General features: G+C 51.9%; 1 protein-coding gene across 2 annotated transcripts in view; it reads left to right on the forward strand.

Annotated features, from left to right (window-relative positions):
• The first annotated feature begins 58 nt into the window (after positions 1-58).
• The window catches only part of PLXND1 (plexin D1), a 70,432-nt gene continuing 51,575 nt past the window's right edge, over positions 59-18,915 (forward strand). For both annotated transcript variants that reach the window (XM_042012948.1, XM_042012959.1), the window contains exons 1-2: positions 59-1,446; positions 16,258-16,434. In XM_042012948.1, coding sequence (XP_041868882.1) covers positions 109-1,446; positions 16,258-16,434 — 1,515 coding nt within the window. In that variant the 5' untranslated portion in view covers positions 59-108. The remainder of the gene's footprint in view (positions 1,447-16,257; positions 16,435-18,915) is intronic.

Here is an 18,915-nt window from a genome sequence, read left to right on the forward strand (position 1 = left end):
CCCGCGGGCGTCGCTCGGCGGCGGGCGCTGCCTCCGCAGGAAGCGGCCCCGCGCCCGCCCCTCCCGCGCCCGGCGACGGGCACATGCACTGTGCGGCGCGGCGGCGGGATGGCTCCGGTCCTGGCTCCGGCGGCAGGCGCTGAGCCGCGGCCCCCCGCGCTGCTGCCGCTGCTGCTGCCGCTGCTACCGCTGCTACTGCCCGGGCGAGCCGCCGGCCTGGAGGTGCAGCGCAAGTTCCTCTCGCCCACCCTCACCAACAACTTCGCGCTGGACGGCCCCGGCTCCCGCGTTTACCTGGCGGCCGTCAACCGGCTGTTCCAGCTGTCGGGGGGCGAGCTGGCGCTGGAGGCGGAGGCGGCGGTAGGGCCGGTGCTGGACAGCCCGCTGTGCCACGCACCGCAGCTGCCGCAGGCCTCCTGTGAGCACCCCAGGGTGCTCACCAACAACTACAACAAGATCCTGCAGCCCGACCCGGAGCAGGGCGTCCTTGTCGTCTGCGGCTCCATCTATCAGGGCCTCTGCCAGCTGCGCAGCATGGCCAACATCTCGGCCGTGGCCGTGCGCTTCCCGCCGGGCGGCAGCGACTCGGTCACTGTCTTCCCTAGCATGCTGAACGTGGCGGCCAACCACCCCAATGCCTCCACCGTGGGGCTGGTGCTGCGCCGCGGCGGTGGCGGCGGGGCGCGGCTGCTGGTGGCCGCTACCTACACCGGCTTCGGCAGCCCCTTCTTCCCCCGCAACCGCAGCCTGGAGGACCACCGCTTCGAGAACACGCCCGAGATCGCCATCCGCGCCCTCAACGCCCGCGGCGACCTGGCCAAGCTTTTCACCTTCGACATCAACCCCTCCGACGACAACATCCTCAAAATCAAGCAGGGCGACAAGGCGCGGCACAAGCTCAGCTTCGTCCGCGCCTTCTTGCAGCGCGGGGCCGCGCCGCCCGCCCGCCGCCCGTACGCCTACCTGGCGCTCAACAGTGAGGCCAACGCGGGCGACAAGGAGAGCCCGGCGCACAGCCTACTGGCCCGCATCTGCCTGGGCGAGCCGGCCGAGGCCACCCTCAACGGCAGCGGCGAGACCAAGAAGCTGACCGAGTCCTACATCCAGCTGGGGCTGCGCTGCGGCGGCGCCGCCGACGCCTTCACCCGCCTCGTCTCCGTCTTCCCGGCGCGGGCAGCTTGGCGCAGCCCCGCTGCTCCTCACGGCCCGGCCCCGGCCCCGCCGCCCCCCGAGGAGCTGCTCTTCGGCGTCTTCGAGCGGGCCGGAGCCGGCGGCGGCCGGGGGCGGCCGCAGTCCGCGCTCTGCGTCTTCCGCTTCGCCGAGATCGAGGAGACGATCCGAGCCGCCCGCAACTCCTGTTTCGTCAGCCCGGCCGCCGGCATGGTTACCGTGCTGGACAGCGTGGTGCAGGGCACTGGCCCGGCCTGCGAGAAGAGGAATATACAGGTATGGCGAGCGGCGGGCACCTGCCGGGGCGAGGGGGCGCGGGGAGCCGGTGGTCGGCGGGGAACAGGGGCCCCATCCCGTCGTGGCCCGTCCCGCGGCCGCTGCTGTCGCCACCTGTCCCGAGCTGGAGCGTTTCCCCCGGGTGGGGGGCTGAGTCCTACACCCCGCTCCCCTCCCTGCTCTCCCCGGAGACCCTCCCGCCTGCCCGGGGACAGCATCGTTCCCCTAACCTGATCGCCGATGCCCCACTTCTCGTGGGTGCCCTGCGCGGCCGGATGTCTGTGGGCATCGCCAGCCCCACGTCTCCTACGGCGGCACAGAGCCCTGCCAGGGACCGCACACAGGCTGCCTTGGCTCCCCACGTTTGTGGCAGAAGTTTGCCATTGTCAGAATTTGTTACCGAGTGCCCGTAAATGTTAGCACGAGACAGAGTCGCCTGTTTCCCTTTTCACTAAAAATATACGATGCTTGGGAAAAAAGAGAGAAAAAAGGGCTGCTTTAATGCTGCATTTTTCCCTTCCTCTGGGACGGGTGCACAGCTCGGCTACATCAAAGATTGTGAAAACATCTGTTTGATTTCAGAGGCAAGATAGAGCATTTGGGCTTGGGCTTCCCTGTGCAATGCCAGTGGCAAAGAGAGAAAGGTTTCCCATGGTAACCGGAGTGTTTAGTGTGGCATCTCCACTCTGTGGTAAAATATGTAGTCTTAATGCACTTGGTTCATAGACCTGCTCTTGCAAAGTTGAACAGTTTTTCCCTGGTGGCAAAGTACAAGCTGTCTGACAGCCAGGAAATCTAGTAGTTGGAGTTAATTCCACAAAGACTGGGTGTGTTAAACAGTAGGAGCTTAGTCCTGACATCTTGGCATGGTCACGGCTCTCAGAGGACTTACTGGGAGTCAGGAATCCTATTTACAGGATGTGAAGGCACCCGCAGTTCTTGTTGGCTGTGGCTGATGCTCAGCATCCTTGCGGAGCAGCCCCGCAGCCCCGGGCGGGATTGGACTGTCTCTGCCAAGGCGGGCCAAGCAGCAGCGTCGCGTCTGGGGCTGTTGGAGGTGCTTGGGAAGTGAATAGCCTGTAACTGAAAGACAGTGGCAGAAGCACCCATCACCCTTGAGCTTCCCCAGGGCTCCAGGACTGCTGTGGAGATACTGTTTTTTTCTAGCTTTTATTCAGTGAAGAAATAATCATGACTAATACCAGTCTGTTGATGTTGAAAGTATCAAGTGTAAGATACTGTATCCAGTAAGGTATTTAGACAGCTAATTCACGAGTGACTCAGGGGAGACCAGGCACAAATGAGATTTCACTCCATCTTTGGTCCCGGCCTGTCACGCTGTTCCCCTGTAACGTGTGTCCCTGGCAGCACCTTCCTCTCCAAGTACTACCTGGGTAGGCAGGGAGGGTGACCAGGAGCCTGTTATCACTGATGCCATAAAGGCTGAGAAGGATGCTGTGTTCTCAAAGGGATGAGCAAGAGGGGATGTGAGGGTCAGGGGAATGAACTAGAATAACTGAGCACTGCCAATCCATTGGGAGTCAGTGGGAACCCTCCATGTTTGCAACTGTGGAGAGATCAGGCTGCAAGAAAATTTTTTCATGTGGAGAGAGCAGTAAGACTGGTGGTGATACAAGTTGGATGGAGAGTCTGGGTTCCCTTACCAACTGACATTGCTGCTGGGTCACTGGCCTTGAACCAGTCATTTAACCCGAGGTACCTCAGTTTCCCACATACTCCTGTATTTATTGTTATTCAGAAACCCAACTCATGTAGCATCAGATTGCATTTGTAAAGCTGCTTTGAGATCCTTTGATGTCAGGTGCAGCAGGATATAAGTGAAGCATAACATTAATATTTGTTCATGCCTAGTATTTCTACACTTTCCACTTATTTGAAGCATATTCCTCTAAAACCGCTGACCCAGCCTGGTGGGAAGCCATCCTGCTAGTCAGGAGAGCCTTCCTTTTTTTTTTTTTTTTTTTTTTTTTTTTTTTTTTTGCCTTTTACTTAATCTTTAGAATTGCCAACAAGTTAATAAGCTGGTTTTATTTTCAAGTCCCAGAGTGCCACTGTCAAGAGAAAAGTTGTAATAGTGTGTTTCTTTGAGCTGCAAAAACCTAACATCAATTTCCACCTTCAAGACAGTGAAATACTCTAATATGTTTTGTGTCCCAGACCTGGAAACGTAGCAGTAAAATGTATTAAAGCAGCAGCTGGTCTGGCAGAGCAGATCAGTATCTATCTGTCTTCCCGTTGTGAGCTCCACTTCTCCTCCTCTTGGTGGGTTTCCAGTTTTCCCATTGCGTGTGCATCACTGATAGGGGCTCTGGTGTTCGTAAGTGTGGCTCATTAGTTGTTCCTGCAGACCAGGTACTTGGGTTTTAATCTCCTTTTGGAAGAAAAAAAGCTCTGATATTGGCTTGATTCACTCCAAGCGTGTGTTCAGCCAAAGTAGTCAGTTGTTACAAGTCTGGACCATGGGCTGTTTGGTGTAATGCTGAGTGAAAGGACCGCGTTACCTTGACCCCTTGTGTGCTCTCCAGTCTAATTGAATGCTCCTCTCCGGCAGCACTTGCTTTGACTCAGCAAGGGAGCTCCAGCACTTACCCTCCAGTGAGGGGTTTTGGGAGAGGGCAGTCAACACACCAGCCCTCCCTGTCAGCCCCCACAGTATTTCTGCTCAGCACTGACTGATGTAGGGCAGGGCTGCTCCCCACCCAGTGCCGTGCTGTGAGGTCTAAGGGAGGCTGGCACAGAACGAGGGGCTTTGTCCCTGTACAGGTCAATGTGGTGGCAGCCACTTGTTTGGCTCCCACTGTGACCGTGTGGGGTTGGCCACACGAGGGGCTGTGGAGGGTGGATGAGGCAGGTGGATCTGCCAGCTGGCCCGTTGGCCTGCATTCCCCAGGCTGGGCAAGGGGAGCTGCCAGCTTGGCCTGGAAACGGCCCCTCTCTTTGATGGAAATGCTTACTTGCAATTAAGCACACGCTTAACAGCTTCGTGTGAGACGAGGAGAAAATAAGCAGAGGAGGATGGTCTAGGTCAGGAGTGGGGGCTGTTGGTGCTTCTCATGACTTGCTGAAAAGTCATGTACGGAGGAGATGAATTCACAGCAGCAGCTCAGGGGAAGGAGGATATGTGAGGGAAGGATTTAGGTTGGTTGGGTTCTTGCACCAGCAGTGAGTGGGTGAGCTCTAGGATTGCTTCCCCTCAACAGAAATAGTTTTTTATAATGAATTTTGTGTCAAAGGCAGCTAAATTGGAATACTTGCATGGAACCATTGCGGTGTTTTGCCCACTCAAAGCCCGTGTGGAATTTGGACTCGAGCCCCCAGAAGGGAAGAGGAGTAGAAGCTCTCTGGAGCAAACTGCCTGTAACAGTATTTGCAGCAGTGTGCTGACAGAGCTTATCAAATTCTTGGGACACTGTGTGGGTTTATAGCTCATATTTGAGCTATTCTTCCCCAGGAGGATCATGGCCCAGTGGGTTTGAAGGTTATGCTGGCTGCATGGCTGGAGCGTGGCACAGCTGTGGGATGCTGAAGCCGTTATGAAAGCAAAGCAGGCAAAAGCCCATCCCCAGCTTCCGTCTGGCTCCAGAGCAGTGGCTGTGTGGGGCACCCCAGGAGTGTCCCCCTCAGTGCCACTGAAAACAAAGATCTGCCTGGCTGTTCCTTTGATTAGGCTGCATCACAGCCATGTCCCAATGTAGCAAAGCCCCCACAGTGTCCTCTTGCCACTGCCCCATCTCTCGATGGTTACTTTGGCAGGGGGCATGGCCAGGCGCCTTTGTGTGCACACTTTGCTGTGATGAGCAAGCTCATTTGAGGAAAAGCTGAACTGGAAACCCCATCCCATGCTCCCAGCTGCTCCAAACTCAGTGTCTTCTGTGGTTTCTGCATGAGCCCCATGGTCTCCTAAAAACTCCTGGAGAGTTACAGAAAGCAGACTTATATTCATGAGGCCTAGATTTGCTGGCCAGGGAACTACATCTCTCTTGGGAAATGTTTTGGGGTCTGCAACCCAAAAAAGGCTGAAAATCCAGTTTGTTTCCTCTGCTGAAAACCATAGGCATAGTGGCATGGGATAATGAAACGTTTCAGCATTAATTCTCAAGTTTCTGGCTCTTGTGGCTTTGTGTCAGATCCTGCATGGTCACTGAACACCGTGTTTGGGGGTGTAATGATGAGATACCCACCACTGAGCTGTACTATAATGAATTGTTAAATAAAATGAACTCCTTGGGTAGACTATATAAACAGTCTCTGTATATATGTGTGCCTGGGCATGGAAATGTGGTTTAAAACCAGTTAGAAAATGTTCCCAAAGAAAAAAATCTCATATACACGTGGGAATATGACAAAGCATCTACTTACTGTCCAAATATACTGTGGCATCTCCATGGGACTGGGTTTTATAGGAGCTGAGTTACTTTGAAGTGCTGGTTTATACTAATTTAGAAATTCCAAACATGAAACTAAATGTGCTCTAACCCTACATCTACTCAAGTAAATCCGGAGGATTAGCCACAGAAAGGAAACTGGGAATTTACACTTAATTTCTTCATTAAAAATGAGGCAGAGTTCTTGTAGCAAGCCTAATTTCTGCATTTTGCAGTGTGGGCTGTTTAGAGTTGCTGGCACCACCCCAAGGTGTCACTGCCCAGGTACTGTAGAGCAGCACTGTGGTTGTTGTCACCATCACGTTTTGCTCTAGGATGCAGCGTTACAGATAGTGGGAGGTTTCTGGCCCTCCAGCTGCCCTGCAAGGGCTGGGGATGAGGGGCCAGGCTGCCCATGGAGAGGCCGGTGGGACCCAGGATGTCCCAACAAGAGGTTTAAGCCACAGCCTGAGCTTTCCCTGGCTTTGGACCCAGCCCAGAGCACTATCTACCTGTTATGTCTCTCACCTGGTACTAGTGAGTTGTGGTCAGCTGTTGGTTAGGTTTCCTTGGGAATTTATGTGAAAATACAACCTGCTGCTCCAGTCAAGGTGCACACAGGCAGCTTTGTGTTGCTTGTTGGGAGCTGTGTGAACACCATCCTGCCTGGGAAGGCAGGCTCAGCTCTGTGGGCTGCCAGTGCCTGGGGGCTCTCCCACTGCCAGGGCTGGCATGGCCATCATGTGCCGTGCCAAGCAGGGGAGTCTCCCGAGGAGCAGGTTGGTGCCCCAGAGCTGAAGGTGGGTGGTGGGAATGGTTTCCTGGGGGCCCCAGGGCTCGTCCCTGCTTTGCATCTCAAGCTCAAACAGGTCCCAGATTGCAAAGGGAAATTCGGTCAAAGTGGCAAAAGTTTTTGTGCCTGGAAACAGGAAGTTGTGCCGCTTTAGGGAACAGAAACTGGCTCCTGATTGTGGTACAGTGCCTGTCTGCTCTGGGAGCCCAGTGCTGCTGGCTGGGCAGGCAAAGCATGTGCTGGTCGTTTGGCAGGGCAGGGGGGTCATGAGCACGCTGCCGGTTTCTGGAGAGCTCTGCCAACAGCTGGCTGTACAGACCTAGTCATTCCTAGTACCTGGATGCTCAGGCTGGATTTGATTCACTGAACTCATCAGATCCCCTGTAACTAAATAACAGGTTAGGTGGAAAACAGGAAAAGGGTCATTTTGGCTAACGCCAAGGGTTTTCCAGGGCAGGTGTTTGACTCCTCCATGTGAATGTGAACCCACACCCCAGGAGCCACAGTGGATGCTCAGATGCAGGGTCTCGGTGGATGGAAATGAAGGGATTTGCCATCTCTTTTCTGCTGTTTCAAAGTCTAGTTTACAGTGATTGAGTGAGAAGATTGTTGGGGCTGAGGGCACCTGGAGAAGAGAATAAGGCACTGTGAGATGGGTAAGGGTGCCCAGGGATGCTGTAAAAACACCTTACTATGCCTTGTTAATCCCCACAGGTGTCTGTTCAGCTGCACTGTTTTGATACTCTGGTGCCCTCTCCCAGCTAGGGGTTGGAAACATAGTAAGTCTGAGCCCCTGGCTGTGGTAATTTAGTGGAAACACCGGGCAAGCTGGAACCGGCGGTGGTTAGCGTTAGCCACCGGGGTGCCACCACATGCCACCTGCAGCAGCGCCGCTGTGCCTCGCCACCAGGCTTGTGCACGGCGTGTGCTGGGGCGGACCGTGGCTGCCAGCGGCTCCCAGCTGCAGGGGCTGAGCCCCTCCGCTGCACCAGTGAGGAGAGATGGATGGGGCATGTGGCTGCTCCTCTGTGCTGGGAATGGGATGGATGGGGGTGTGACTGCTCCTCTGTACCAGGCATGGGATGGATGGGGTTGGCATTCCTGATCGGAGGAAGAAAAATGGCTCCAGGGGTGGGTGGCTGTTGCATTGTCCCCAGTGCCCTGCCCCAGGGCAGTGTCGCTACAACCCCATGCACTCGAGGTCCGTTCGGCATGGTGAGCCCTGGGTACAGTGCAGCTCCTGTGCCCAGGCAGCATTGGTGTCCTCGTTTCATGGTGGGGAGGTGGGTGCTCAGGTTCTCCAATCGATGTCTCTGATCAGAAGAGTGGCAGTGTCAGGGTTTGAATTGAGGTCCCAAGTGTTTCTGTGTGACTGTCCCCAGCACACATCTCTGGGAGCACAGTGTGACAGGGGACCAACAGCAATGTCTGCAGGAGTGATCCACTTTGCTGTTTCTTTTTTTAGTTTGGTTGGATGGTTTTGGTTGGTTTTTTAGGTTTTGATTCCTGTTGGGTTGGTAAAGAAATGATTTTAAGTCATTATTTTCAAGTTGGGCTGTAGCACCTTGCAGTAGGTGGAGGAGGTGGCAGGCTATCTACTGCATCTCCCACTTTGAGAGGCCAGTAGAATTTATTGACGTTTTTGAGCAGAGGGAGCAGTACTAATTCCTAACATCTGGAGAGCAGCTCTGCTGGCAGCCGCTGTTCCAACAGAGCGAGGCTGGAGGGGCGTGGGACAGCTTGTGCCTGGGAAGGCCCAGATTGAACAGGGCCCAGATGAGCCCTTGCCAGATGTGATGTGCTAGTGAGCAGGGTGGATAGCAAAGCCCATGATGATCTTGCCTTGATACCCACTGAGTGTCAGTGGGGCTTGTCCAACACAGAGAGTGCGCGCTGGCTCCTTACACAGGTCTGTGGGCGTTGGGATGAGGATGTCTCCAAGGAGCAGGGATGTGGTGGCTGTGGCATCCTGCAGTAACAGGGCTGTAGCAGTGATGGCACATGGTCTGATCTGCTGTTGCCAATCCCTGTGCCTTCCTCTCCCATTTATCCGACCTGTGGATAAGCACAGCCTTGCAAGGTGGGACAAGAGGCTGCTCAGCACAGGCTTTTTCTCCAGTGGGCAACATGATAGGGGTTAACTTGGACAGTCAAGCTCTTTTCCCTGTCAGGGGGCTTGTTCTGCTGTGCCCCTCCTCTGAAGGCAACATGGCCAGAGCCACAATCACGGGTTTGCTGCCATGCTCCTGAGAGTGCTGCTGTGGGAGCTGTGGAGCTCTGGCGGGGTGGTTGAGCCCCGGCACCAGTGTAAGTCCCAGTCTCCAGTGAAGCTGCAGGCTCATGTTTGCATCTGCAGCCATAGAACCCAGCTGACGCTGTGCCAGCTACTGGAACAAGGCTGTCTATTTTTGGGCCTGGACCACTGGAGGGTTGTTGCTGTGACAAGACGTCTGCAAGTTATGTATTTTAAGTGGAACTGGAATACAAATCTTTCAGTTCTAACCCAGAAGCAAAATTGCCTGAAAGTTTGGATTCTGAAAACGTTCCTCTATTATTTGAAGAAAATTTGGAACTTGCCTTTCCGTTTCTGTCTCATCTCTGTTTAAGGTATTTTGCTGCTGTGTACAACTCCCTTCTGGAGCAGGAGCCCTTTGGTTATTTGGTTTTCATCCACTGCTGCCCGCTGCCAACATCCAGCAGGCTGTGAGCTGCTTGTGGCCATGCACCATCTCTGGTGGGTCACCTAATTAAAAAGGGCTATTGTAAACCTGGCATGTGTCCCAGACGTGTGTGGAGTGATCATTTTAGGAGGGGAGATTTTACAGTATGATGATAGCACTTGATGAAGAAGGGGAGAGGTGAAAGATGAGGGGGTTTAGTGGAATATAATTCTGAACTTGTTTGGCTTGTGAGTCCCTGTCATCCTTCAGTCTGTCTCATAGACCTAAGCATTGTTGTTCAGAGGCACCAGGACTGTTGTGTTGTTGTGCCTGGTTTCCCAAGGTTGGGAACTGCCTTGTGCAGGATGGGGGCTCAGGTTGGGCTTTTGGCAATTGGTGTAGCACATCATTAAATGGGGAGGAAATTGGGGCTAAATGTCTGCTTGAAGAGACAGAAATCTGTGTCTGGAGAGCAGATACAGGTAATGTCTAGTTTTATGTGTATGGGTCTCTGGAACAAGGTAAGGGGTAAAGGGCTGGGATGGATGTTCCCCATGCATCCCTGCTGGGCTTCCCAGACAGGACACTGCTCTGGTCAGCATGATGACAGCCTTGGTGCTGGGGCTGTTTGTGGAACTGCAACTTGGCTACACTCATGTAAGCTGCTGGAAAAAGATGTCAAGTGTTGGAACTGGGGTTGCAGTGTTATGTCCCTGGGATCTCCTAACTGTAGTATCATTTTCTGCTGAGATTTGGTGTCCCAGCAAGTTCAGTGGGTCTTTCCAAAAAGCTTTGAAAACAGCAGTTTCTACAAATCTTGAAGACAAAATATAAAATCATAGAGAAAAAGAAAGCCTTACATGCTTAAACCAAATCAGAGCAGTGCTCAGTTGCTGAATCCAGTAAGACCACTGATTTGTAACAACTTTTGAAATTATTCAAATTATGTAATTATTATGACCCTAATTTCCTAATTGGGAGGGGAATGGGTAGGGAGTGAGGGCCTCCAGAGATGAAACTGTGGAGGTGTCACCAGGCACAGTGCTTTCAGAGTGATGCCTGGAGAACACCTTTCGCTGTGTTCAGGTGCTGCCTGTGAGAGGAGACAGGATGTGAGTGTGAGGCCACAGGCCAGAGGAGCCTGGCTCACATGTTCATCCTTTGCACTTCCATAATCATCTGATTAATCTCTTTACTTGAATTTCTTCTGTCCCCAGAATGAGGGCAGGGGTTAGAGGGGAGGAAGGGTGCACTTGTGATCAGGGCAAATGGTGTGTCTCCTATAGACTGTGTTTGTATGGCTTGGTTGCTTCTGCATTTGAAGTGCTCGGTTAATGAGCAAAAAGGGTTTTATTAACCTTTCCATGACAAGCTTCTTTAGTGGGCTGTGTCCTCGACCAAGGAGGTTTTATTTTTTGGACTCTGGTGCTGAGGCTCTTGAGCAGGTGATGCGTGGGGGGTCCCCAGAGAGGGACAGCACTGCAGCACAGCGTTGCTTCTCAAAGGCAGGTTTTACTTAGGATGTGTAAAAGAAGGGTAGAGTTCTGCTCATTATCTCAGTGCTTAATTGATTCAGCAGAACTAATGAGGAAAATACAGGAAAACATTTACTATAAACTATTGCTAAATGAAATAGATTTGAACTGACACATGCAAAAGACCAGTTGTGTTAGGAAAGAAGTTGTTACTTTAATGGATGCTTTTTTCAGCTCTAACTTGCACAGATATGCCTTCAGAGCACTTTGAGCATGTGAAGTGCTAAGTGTTAGTACTAGCAATAATAAAATAGTAACAACCAAAGATTGAGGAGCCAAACTCATGGTTCACCCGGGACTCTTCCCTGTGGAAGAGAGTTTGAATAGTCTGAGGTTGGCTACTGAAGCCAAACCTTAACGTAAATGAGAAACACAGGCTGAGTGGTGGAGGGGGGGCTCTCCCAAGGAAGGAACAGCTAAGAAAGTACAGCCGAAATAAACCAAGTGCCTTACTCTGAGCAGTTTCGAAGGGGGAGGTGTCTGTTGGGCTTCTGAGCAGGAGTGGGTGTCCTTGAGATGAGGCACGCTCGGCTGATCTGCTCAGCCCCTTGTCCCCAGGGAATGGGAAGAGGAGCTGAGTTTCCAACAGGGGTGAATTTAAAGGACGTACAAGCTCTTGCTGTTCAAACACGTGCTGTTCCAACTGTGACAACCCCTCTGGAGCCTGTTTGTTAATCCCTCTGCTTGCCCATTCCTGGTGGATTTGATTGTATAATCTGAAGTATTGTATTTAATGCAGGATGAAGGCTAACATAATAAGCTTGACCAGTTTTCCTGGTGGCATGAAGGATGTGCAATTTTAGTTTAAAAAGTGCTATTTTTTCATGTTTCTCTGCTTCAAGCAGTTCCCCATGCTGTTGCACTTGCTGCTTCAGTGCCCTGCTGGGGAAAGCCCTGCTGGGTGCCAGACCCCTGACGTGTGTGGAGCAAGGAAGGCAGACCCATGCTGGGGCTGCCAGGGCTGGGGAGGGTGTTTTGGAGGAGGGCTGTGCTGGTCCTGCCAGTCACCTGTCCACATTGCCTTCAGCTTTCTTTTCCAGCTGGGGTCAGCATGGTGGGGTTGGGGCTGCTGGAGTGATGGTGGCCGTGAGCTGCGCCAGTTGTGGCTGGAGGAGGGAGCAGAGGAGACTTAGAGGGGAATCACACTGTCAGTTGCAGGCATCCAACTTTGGTGCCACTGCTGGACCTGAGGCTGGAGCCTCTGAGGACTCACAGCAGCAGGTGGTTGGATGTCAGTAGGGACCCATGGCTGTTCAAGCTGTTGTCAGGCTTTGGCCTCACTGTAGCAGACTGGCTGTGCCTGCAGCCCAGCAGTGCTCTGATCCTGTCCCAGTCTCTGTGTCCTCCTGCTGAGGTGCGTTCTGGCAACCAGCAACCGAGTGGGCATATGTGCTCTCTGCCCAGGGCTACCTCTGCCAGAGAAGCAGATGGAGTGTAGGTTTTGCCCTCTGAGGTGATCTGAGATACTGAGAGCCTCTTCCAGCATTCAAACCCTCGCACCTCTGGTGGTTTGAGGTCTGTGGCTGTGGTGGAGGTGAATGATCATGGCTGTGGCTGCTAAGTTGCAGTGGTTTGGCCCGACTTTGGCTGTGCCTTTCCCCAGCCATCAGTCCTGTGCTTGCTCTGCCCTGCCTTCTAGCAGTCCACTCTGCCCTGTGCCCTTCCTTACCCCAGCCACCAGTCCCATGTGAGGCTGCCAAGAGTGAAATTTAGGAGCTGGCAGGAAAGAAAAGTTTGGAGTCAAGAGTAGAGAGAGGGAAGAATGATAAGAGATTCACTCCTAGGTAAGATCTAAGAGTGATAGATAGCTCCCTGCAGGGACATGGTCCAGGTGGCTGCTGGGAGCAGAGGGATGTTGGGATAGACCATTACTGGTGTCACATCAGTGGTTTGCAGAGTACCCTAGCCCCAGGGCTGGCATTGTGCAAATGGGCAAAACAAGGCAAAACACAGCACAACTGCTGCCTCCTTGCCTGAGGAACTTGTGGTCTAAGCAAACAGTGAAACCAGAGTGCAAATCTCATTTTTAGCCTTTTTTTTTTTTTTTTTTTAAAGAATGTCTGCTGTGCTGCAGGGGTCCTGTGCTGTTGGTAATTCTTGAGAAAAATTTGTCCATGTTCACTTTGTCAGAGATTCTCAGCCTGAGTGCTTTCACTGGCCACAAGCACACATTGATTTGCCTCCTGTTGCCTAAAACATATGATGGGAAGTCTAAGGAGCTCTGTGCTAATGCCTGCCCTTGAGCAGCACTGCAGTTGGAGGCTGCTTGGACACATCTCAAGTGCCTCAACAGTGGAGTCCTCTTCTGAGGATGACATTTTCCTCCAGGCATCTCAAAAAGCCTGGTTTTGACAGGTCTGGTTGCAACACTGCAGCAGATAAACGCGTGATTGTGTGTACAAACTGCTGGGGGCGGGGGAGCTCTGCGGGGATGCTGGGGGGTGTTGTTGGTCTGGACTGTGCCCAGCACAGAGCAGGGCTTGTACTCTCCTTTTGCATAATGCAGCCAGGCTGGCTTGGCATCACTGGCTGTGTCCGTTCTCCTATGCAGTATTTCCCCATTGGTTTTTAGCCTGTCCCTACTGCTCAGTGAGAGTCTGTGTCCTGGTATTCTCCTTAGACAGTATCCAAATTATTCTGAATATTCTCTCTGCAGTCAGAAATTTCCCTGAGTCATACCTAAATGTTAATAAAAGCCTAATGGCTTATGTTAAGGAAGGCAAGAGATAAAACTAGAGTCCTTTTATCACAGCCTTTAATGGCTTGAAAATGTCATTTGTGTGGGAGCAGCTGCCAAATTTTGAGCCTATGAAGATGATGGCTAAGTCCCACAAATCAACAAGTTTGGAGCGGATTATCCGGTGCTGGCTGTGTCATTTTCCCAGGACTCCAGGCATGCTGGAAGCCAACACTTTAATCCTCTCTGATACAAAGTCTGAAAGGGGCCGGGCTCCCCTTCTCACTCCGGAGCTCTGGAGCTGCTGCAGCGCAGCCAGCATGGCCTCGTGGAGGGCAGGGGCTCAGGGCTTTCCTCTGCACCGCAGCTTCTGAGTCACAAATTAGCTCCAGCTTTACTTGAGAACTATTTTTAAGGTCACAAACACAGGATGCAGAAATCAGCGCATTTCATGGTTTTCCTGAGAGCTGCCTCACCACTCCTCTTCCTCCTTCTGTTTCCAACAGACTTCCTTCCCGAAGGGACATCCTGCATGCCCAGGGCTGGGGAACTGTAATGGAAATTCTGGGAAATCGCTTTTTATGCTCCTTGTAGGCCTGTGATAAAGAACTGAACTCACACTGTGAAGACAGCTGAACTCTTGAGCTCTGATGTGGCGGGAAATCTTTTATCTCTGTCCCACTTTGTTTCTGCAATCTCACTCAGGGGTTAATCTGACTAACCATCCTCTTAGCTGTGGCCCCTTGATTTGAATTAATTCGCACCACTTGTGAAGTTTGCAGTAACAGCACATATTGCAGTGTGCAGGGGCACAGCAGCGTGTCCCCCTCGTCCTGGTGGTGCGTGGGGCCGGCAGTGCTGCTTGGCTGGTGCTGGCTGCACTGTCCCCAGCTTATGCCCAAGGAGGCTCATCATCAGTGAGAGTGACAGAGGCAAACCTTTTGTGTGCAGGTTTTGGATGTAGAATCAGCGCACAGTTCTGAGAGTTACTGAGTATCCAGAGCGTGTCAAAGAAAAATAGAGGCAATACAGTAAATGCCCACGGGTTGTTTTAAAATGCAGATTATAGAAAGAGATTGGTTTTGTAAGAAAAGTTAACATTTGTGCTTTTCCCACTTCAGGATAGGGCAGCTTGATTTAAGAAGGAGGGAGATTTAACCCCTTCCACTTGGAGATGGCCTTCTATTCCAATCATCCAGTGCAATTCCCCAGCTGTGGTGACTGCCTGGTGCCTGCAGAAGGATGTGACTTGGCTGTATCCTGTTTACTGTAATGTGATGGAGTTAGCTGTCCCTTTGGTGCTGTGGGGTAAAGGCAGCAGCAGCACAGCATGTTGTCCCTTCTTTGGACCTGGGAGAGGGAAATACCATATGTCTCCTACCCATCTGTTTGTTGGAAGATCTGATGTCATTTGAAGAAAGGTGTTTCAGAGGAAGGATGTGTGCAGCCAGAATAAAGCTTGGCCTGGGTTAGAATAGTTACATCCTGTTTACTGTGGAAAACACTTCGCACTGATATGAGCTCTGAAATGCGTGATTTATAAGCAGGCAGGCACTGCAGATAAGGGACTTCCCGTGATTTTGGCCACCTGTGAGAAGAAAGGGCCATGTCTTGCAGGCTGGAAGGCAGCAATGCTGGTCCCAGCTCCTGCGCAGCTGCCGTAGAGAGGAGGTGCTGAGCATCCCTTGAGGTCCCAGGTGGCTGGAGGTGCCTCTGTACCTCAGCTTCCCTGCAGAAAGGAGCCTTGGAAGCTTCAAGTGGTGATATTCTTAAAGAGTAATGAAGAGGAGCTAGAGAAAATCCATAAGACAAGTAAATAAACCCAAGTGAATTTCTAAATATCTGTTTGTGAAGGGAAGGAATTGTTAAACCAGAAACATGAATGGCTTGCCATGTCCTCTGTTTAGTATAAAAAAGTTGCGTGGCCCAGTTACAGGGCAAACATACACACTTAAGAATTTGGGCTGTGATTTTACTTTTTACTAGAATGAGATGTGGTAAAACTGCAAAATGCATTTAGAGGATACCTGCCACTGCCGGGATGCCAGCCCTGCCGGGGAGTGTGACAGTGTGGTCACAGCCTCCTGTAGGCTAAACCTGGGGTAACACTGTAGATGATGTGGTATTGGCCCTTGAAACGTGCCCGTCATTTGAACGGCTCTGGCTGCACCCGCTGCAGCTCAGAAAAGCTGCTGCAGGAGTGACAGCAGGTGAATTGTTGGCAGTGAGACTGTTGTGATGTTCAGGCATTGTCGAATCCATCCAAGTTGTCTGAGCAGAAATTACATGACAATCTCAGGGGGTTTGGACTGAGAGGGTCATAAATCTTGGGTGCGTCTTGGCAGGGTAGCAGGAATACAAGACATCAGTTCCACATGCAAATGCTGCTGTCATGCAGCAGATGCACTAATTAATTTAGCACAGGAGAGTCAAGTCTGTTGTCTTGCTTTGGGCCAAACAAGTCAAATGCCTGCTCATAGACACAGGTCAATGACAAGTCCTTAACCACTGTCCTCTTGGCACCTGACAGTGAATGGATGTGGGAGCCCTGCTGTCAGCCTTATGCCCCATGTGCCAGCCCTTGCGGGTCAGCTCATCGTCCAGGGCCAGTTGCATTTTCGTGTTCCATGACTCAGCAGTGAGGGGCTCTAGGAAGGCAGAGCAGGGCTCTGAGAAGTCTGTCCCCACTGCTCCTGAGGGAGGATGGCAAGGGAATGTACTGAAGTTTGTGCAGCCTGGTTATATTTGTGTCTCTCCACAGCTGCAGCCGGAGCAGCTGGACTGTGGAGCCGCACACCTTCAGCACCCACTGGCCATCGTGAACCCTGTCACAGCCACCCCCATCTTCACCTACAGCGGCCTGACTGCGGTGGCAGTGGCCAGTGTCAACAACTACACAGTCGTGTTCCTGGGCACGGCCAGTGGAGGACTCCTGAAGGCAAGTGGGGCCCAGCAGCACCAGCATGGGGCAGCAGATTTGGGGACAGGGTGGGTGTCGGGGCTCCCCCTTCCATCACCTCTGTTCTGCCCAGAGGATGACATCTGTTGTCTACTTGGTTTGAGCACCTGCTTCCGTCAGGCAGTGAGGAAGTCTTTGGGTACTGCCATAACCTGGACAGTGATACATGCTGCCTGATGACTGGTGGCTGTTAATCACTGCTCAGGGCTGCCATGTGAGCAGGATGTTTTTGATGAACCCTAAGCTGAAATGCTATTGTAGAGCATTGAATTATTAAATATTTTTATTAAACGATTTTGTTAATTAATATCATTGTAGAACAAAACAATTATATACACAATATGATATAATTTTAACTACAATGTTTTGTTATTATTTTACTTGTTGAAGTTATTAAAATTATTAAAAGATCTTCTAATAAATTCTCCCTCTGAGCTGCTGGCTTTGAGGACTCCGTGTAGAGAGGGGAATCATAAAGAGATTCTTCTTCACAGCTGAGCTCAAAGCAGGTGTGAACCCATGCTGGAGTCTATTCTAAATAACATGCCAGAGGTGAAGCAGGGTGATGCAATGCCCCAGATCCACAGCCAGGATGCAAGGCCAAGCTCTCTGTAACCTTAGTGCTTGAAGTTTGCCAGAGAAAGTTTTGATTCCAGGCAGCCACAGCAGTCTGCTGAACTCCCAGTATCAAAAGTCCACAGAGAAGAGGGGGGAAAAGGCCTGGAGCAGAGACAGCTGATACCTGCTTTATCTCTGCCTGGGGGGACTGGTGCATAATGTGGGATATTGGATCAAAATACTTGGATAGAAGAAAACTTATCCAGTCTCTTCCCTTGTGTCTAAATGCTCCTGGCAGAAATGTGGGAACAATCACAAAGGAACTCCCTGCTTTGATTTTTGCCCACAGGGGCAGGTAATCTGGGAGGGTGGGAGGGGAGCTGGCATTGGGCCAGGTGCAGCAGGCTGGGGGGCACATGCCACACGCAGCGCAGCCTGTTCACACAGCATTAACAGCTCTGCTCCGTTATCATCTCGGAGAGCCCAGCCTTATCTGCAGTGCCTCCATTAGGGAGAGGCTCCTGGCTACCCTGTGCTGGGATAATTTGCTCAGATAGCTGTAATCTAATTCCACAACACAGCTGCATAACCAGAAGCCCTCCTTCCTTTGGGGCTCCTTGCTCTTTGGCACGGGACGCAAGATGTTTTGCGTGAGCAAATCATTCAGATTTGTTGCCTGAGAAAAGACAGCAGAGGGGCAGAAATAGTGCTTGCCCAGCTCCTGCCAGCAGTAATTAGGGCTACCAGGGGCATGTATGGGGAATTAATGCAATTCTGCGGCTGCAGACGGGCATTTGGTGAGGGCCAGTCCCACATCTAGCAGTCGTGAGAGGGACAGCAGTGCTTGGGCAGCATGGCTGGGGTAAGACATGCCAGGGTGTGGTGCTCTCACGGGTAACGGTGGGCGGGAGGGTTCTGTCCTGACAAGTCCCACATGTCCACATCTGGAAGGCTGCAGACAAGTGCTGCAGTGGGGTTACCCGGGACTTCACTCACTCTGCTCCCATCAACACCAGGGCAGCGCTTGTCCTCCAGCCCACCCCAGCCTGCTAGCCTGCTGCACCAGGACCGGTGGTCACTGCCCCCCTGTGCTGCTGTGAGGGCTCTCCCCCAGAGCCTGCAGCCCCCTGGGATGTAGGGAAAGTGCCTGTGTGAAGAAGGTGTAGGGTAAATGTGCCCAGGAGGCAGAGGGACCGAGGCACAGGTATCTGTAAACAGCCACGTGTGGAGCACCTCTCAGCAGTGAGGGAGAGAGGATGGTTGCAGAGCTGCAGCAGAGAATGTCAGGGCTCAGTTCATGGACATCTTGGGTGATCCCAGGGAAATAATTTAGCTTCTGGCTAGCCAGCTTTTAAAATGAACACAATGATAGTTCCCTGTTTTTTCTGCACAGCTCTCAGTGCTTGCATGTGATTCTTAGCAGAGAGAAGCCTCTGCTTTGAGCCTGTGCTGTCATACTGGGGTGTGTCAGTGCTGCTCTAGTGTAAGAATTAGTTAACCTATGTTAATTAATTAATCCACACTTTAGAGAGCAGAGGCATACTTGGTCATTACAATTATTACCTTCCCTTGCTAGTAAGGAGGCAAGAATTTTCCTCACTCCCTTTCTGTTTTAAGCTGAAAAGTGGCTGTCACAAGAAATTGTGTAGCCCCATTGTTATTTCCTCTCAGCAATGCCACATTTAATTTACTGTATTTTCAAGTCAAATTCCAAGACATTAAGAGAAGTGAAAGGCAGGCTGATGCTGTGCCCCCTCCTCCATCACTGCCAGCACTTCAGCTGGTGATTCATGAGGCAAGGTAGGACTTGGCACTCTTGTGGCAGCTGCCGTGGTCTTCTGGAGTCAGCAGGGATAGAAGCTTCTTCTTGCTGGGAGTGATAACACTTATTTTTCAAATATT

This window comes from Corvus kubaryi, unplaced genomic scaffold (assembly GCF_017639235.1).
Source record: "Corvus kubaryi isolate FWS band 111438036 unplaced genomic scaffold, C.kubaryi_AGA036_p1.0 136, whole genome shotgun sequence".
Classification (NCBI taxonomy): Eukaryota; Metazoa; Chordata; class Aves; order Passeriformes; family Corvidae; genus Corvus; species Corvus kubaryi.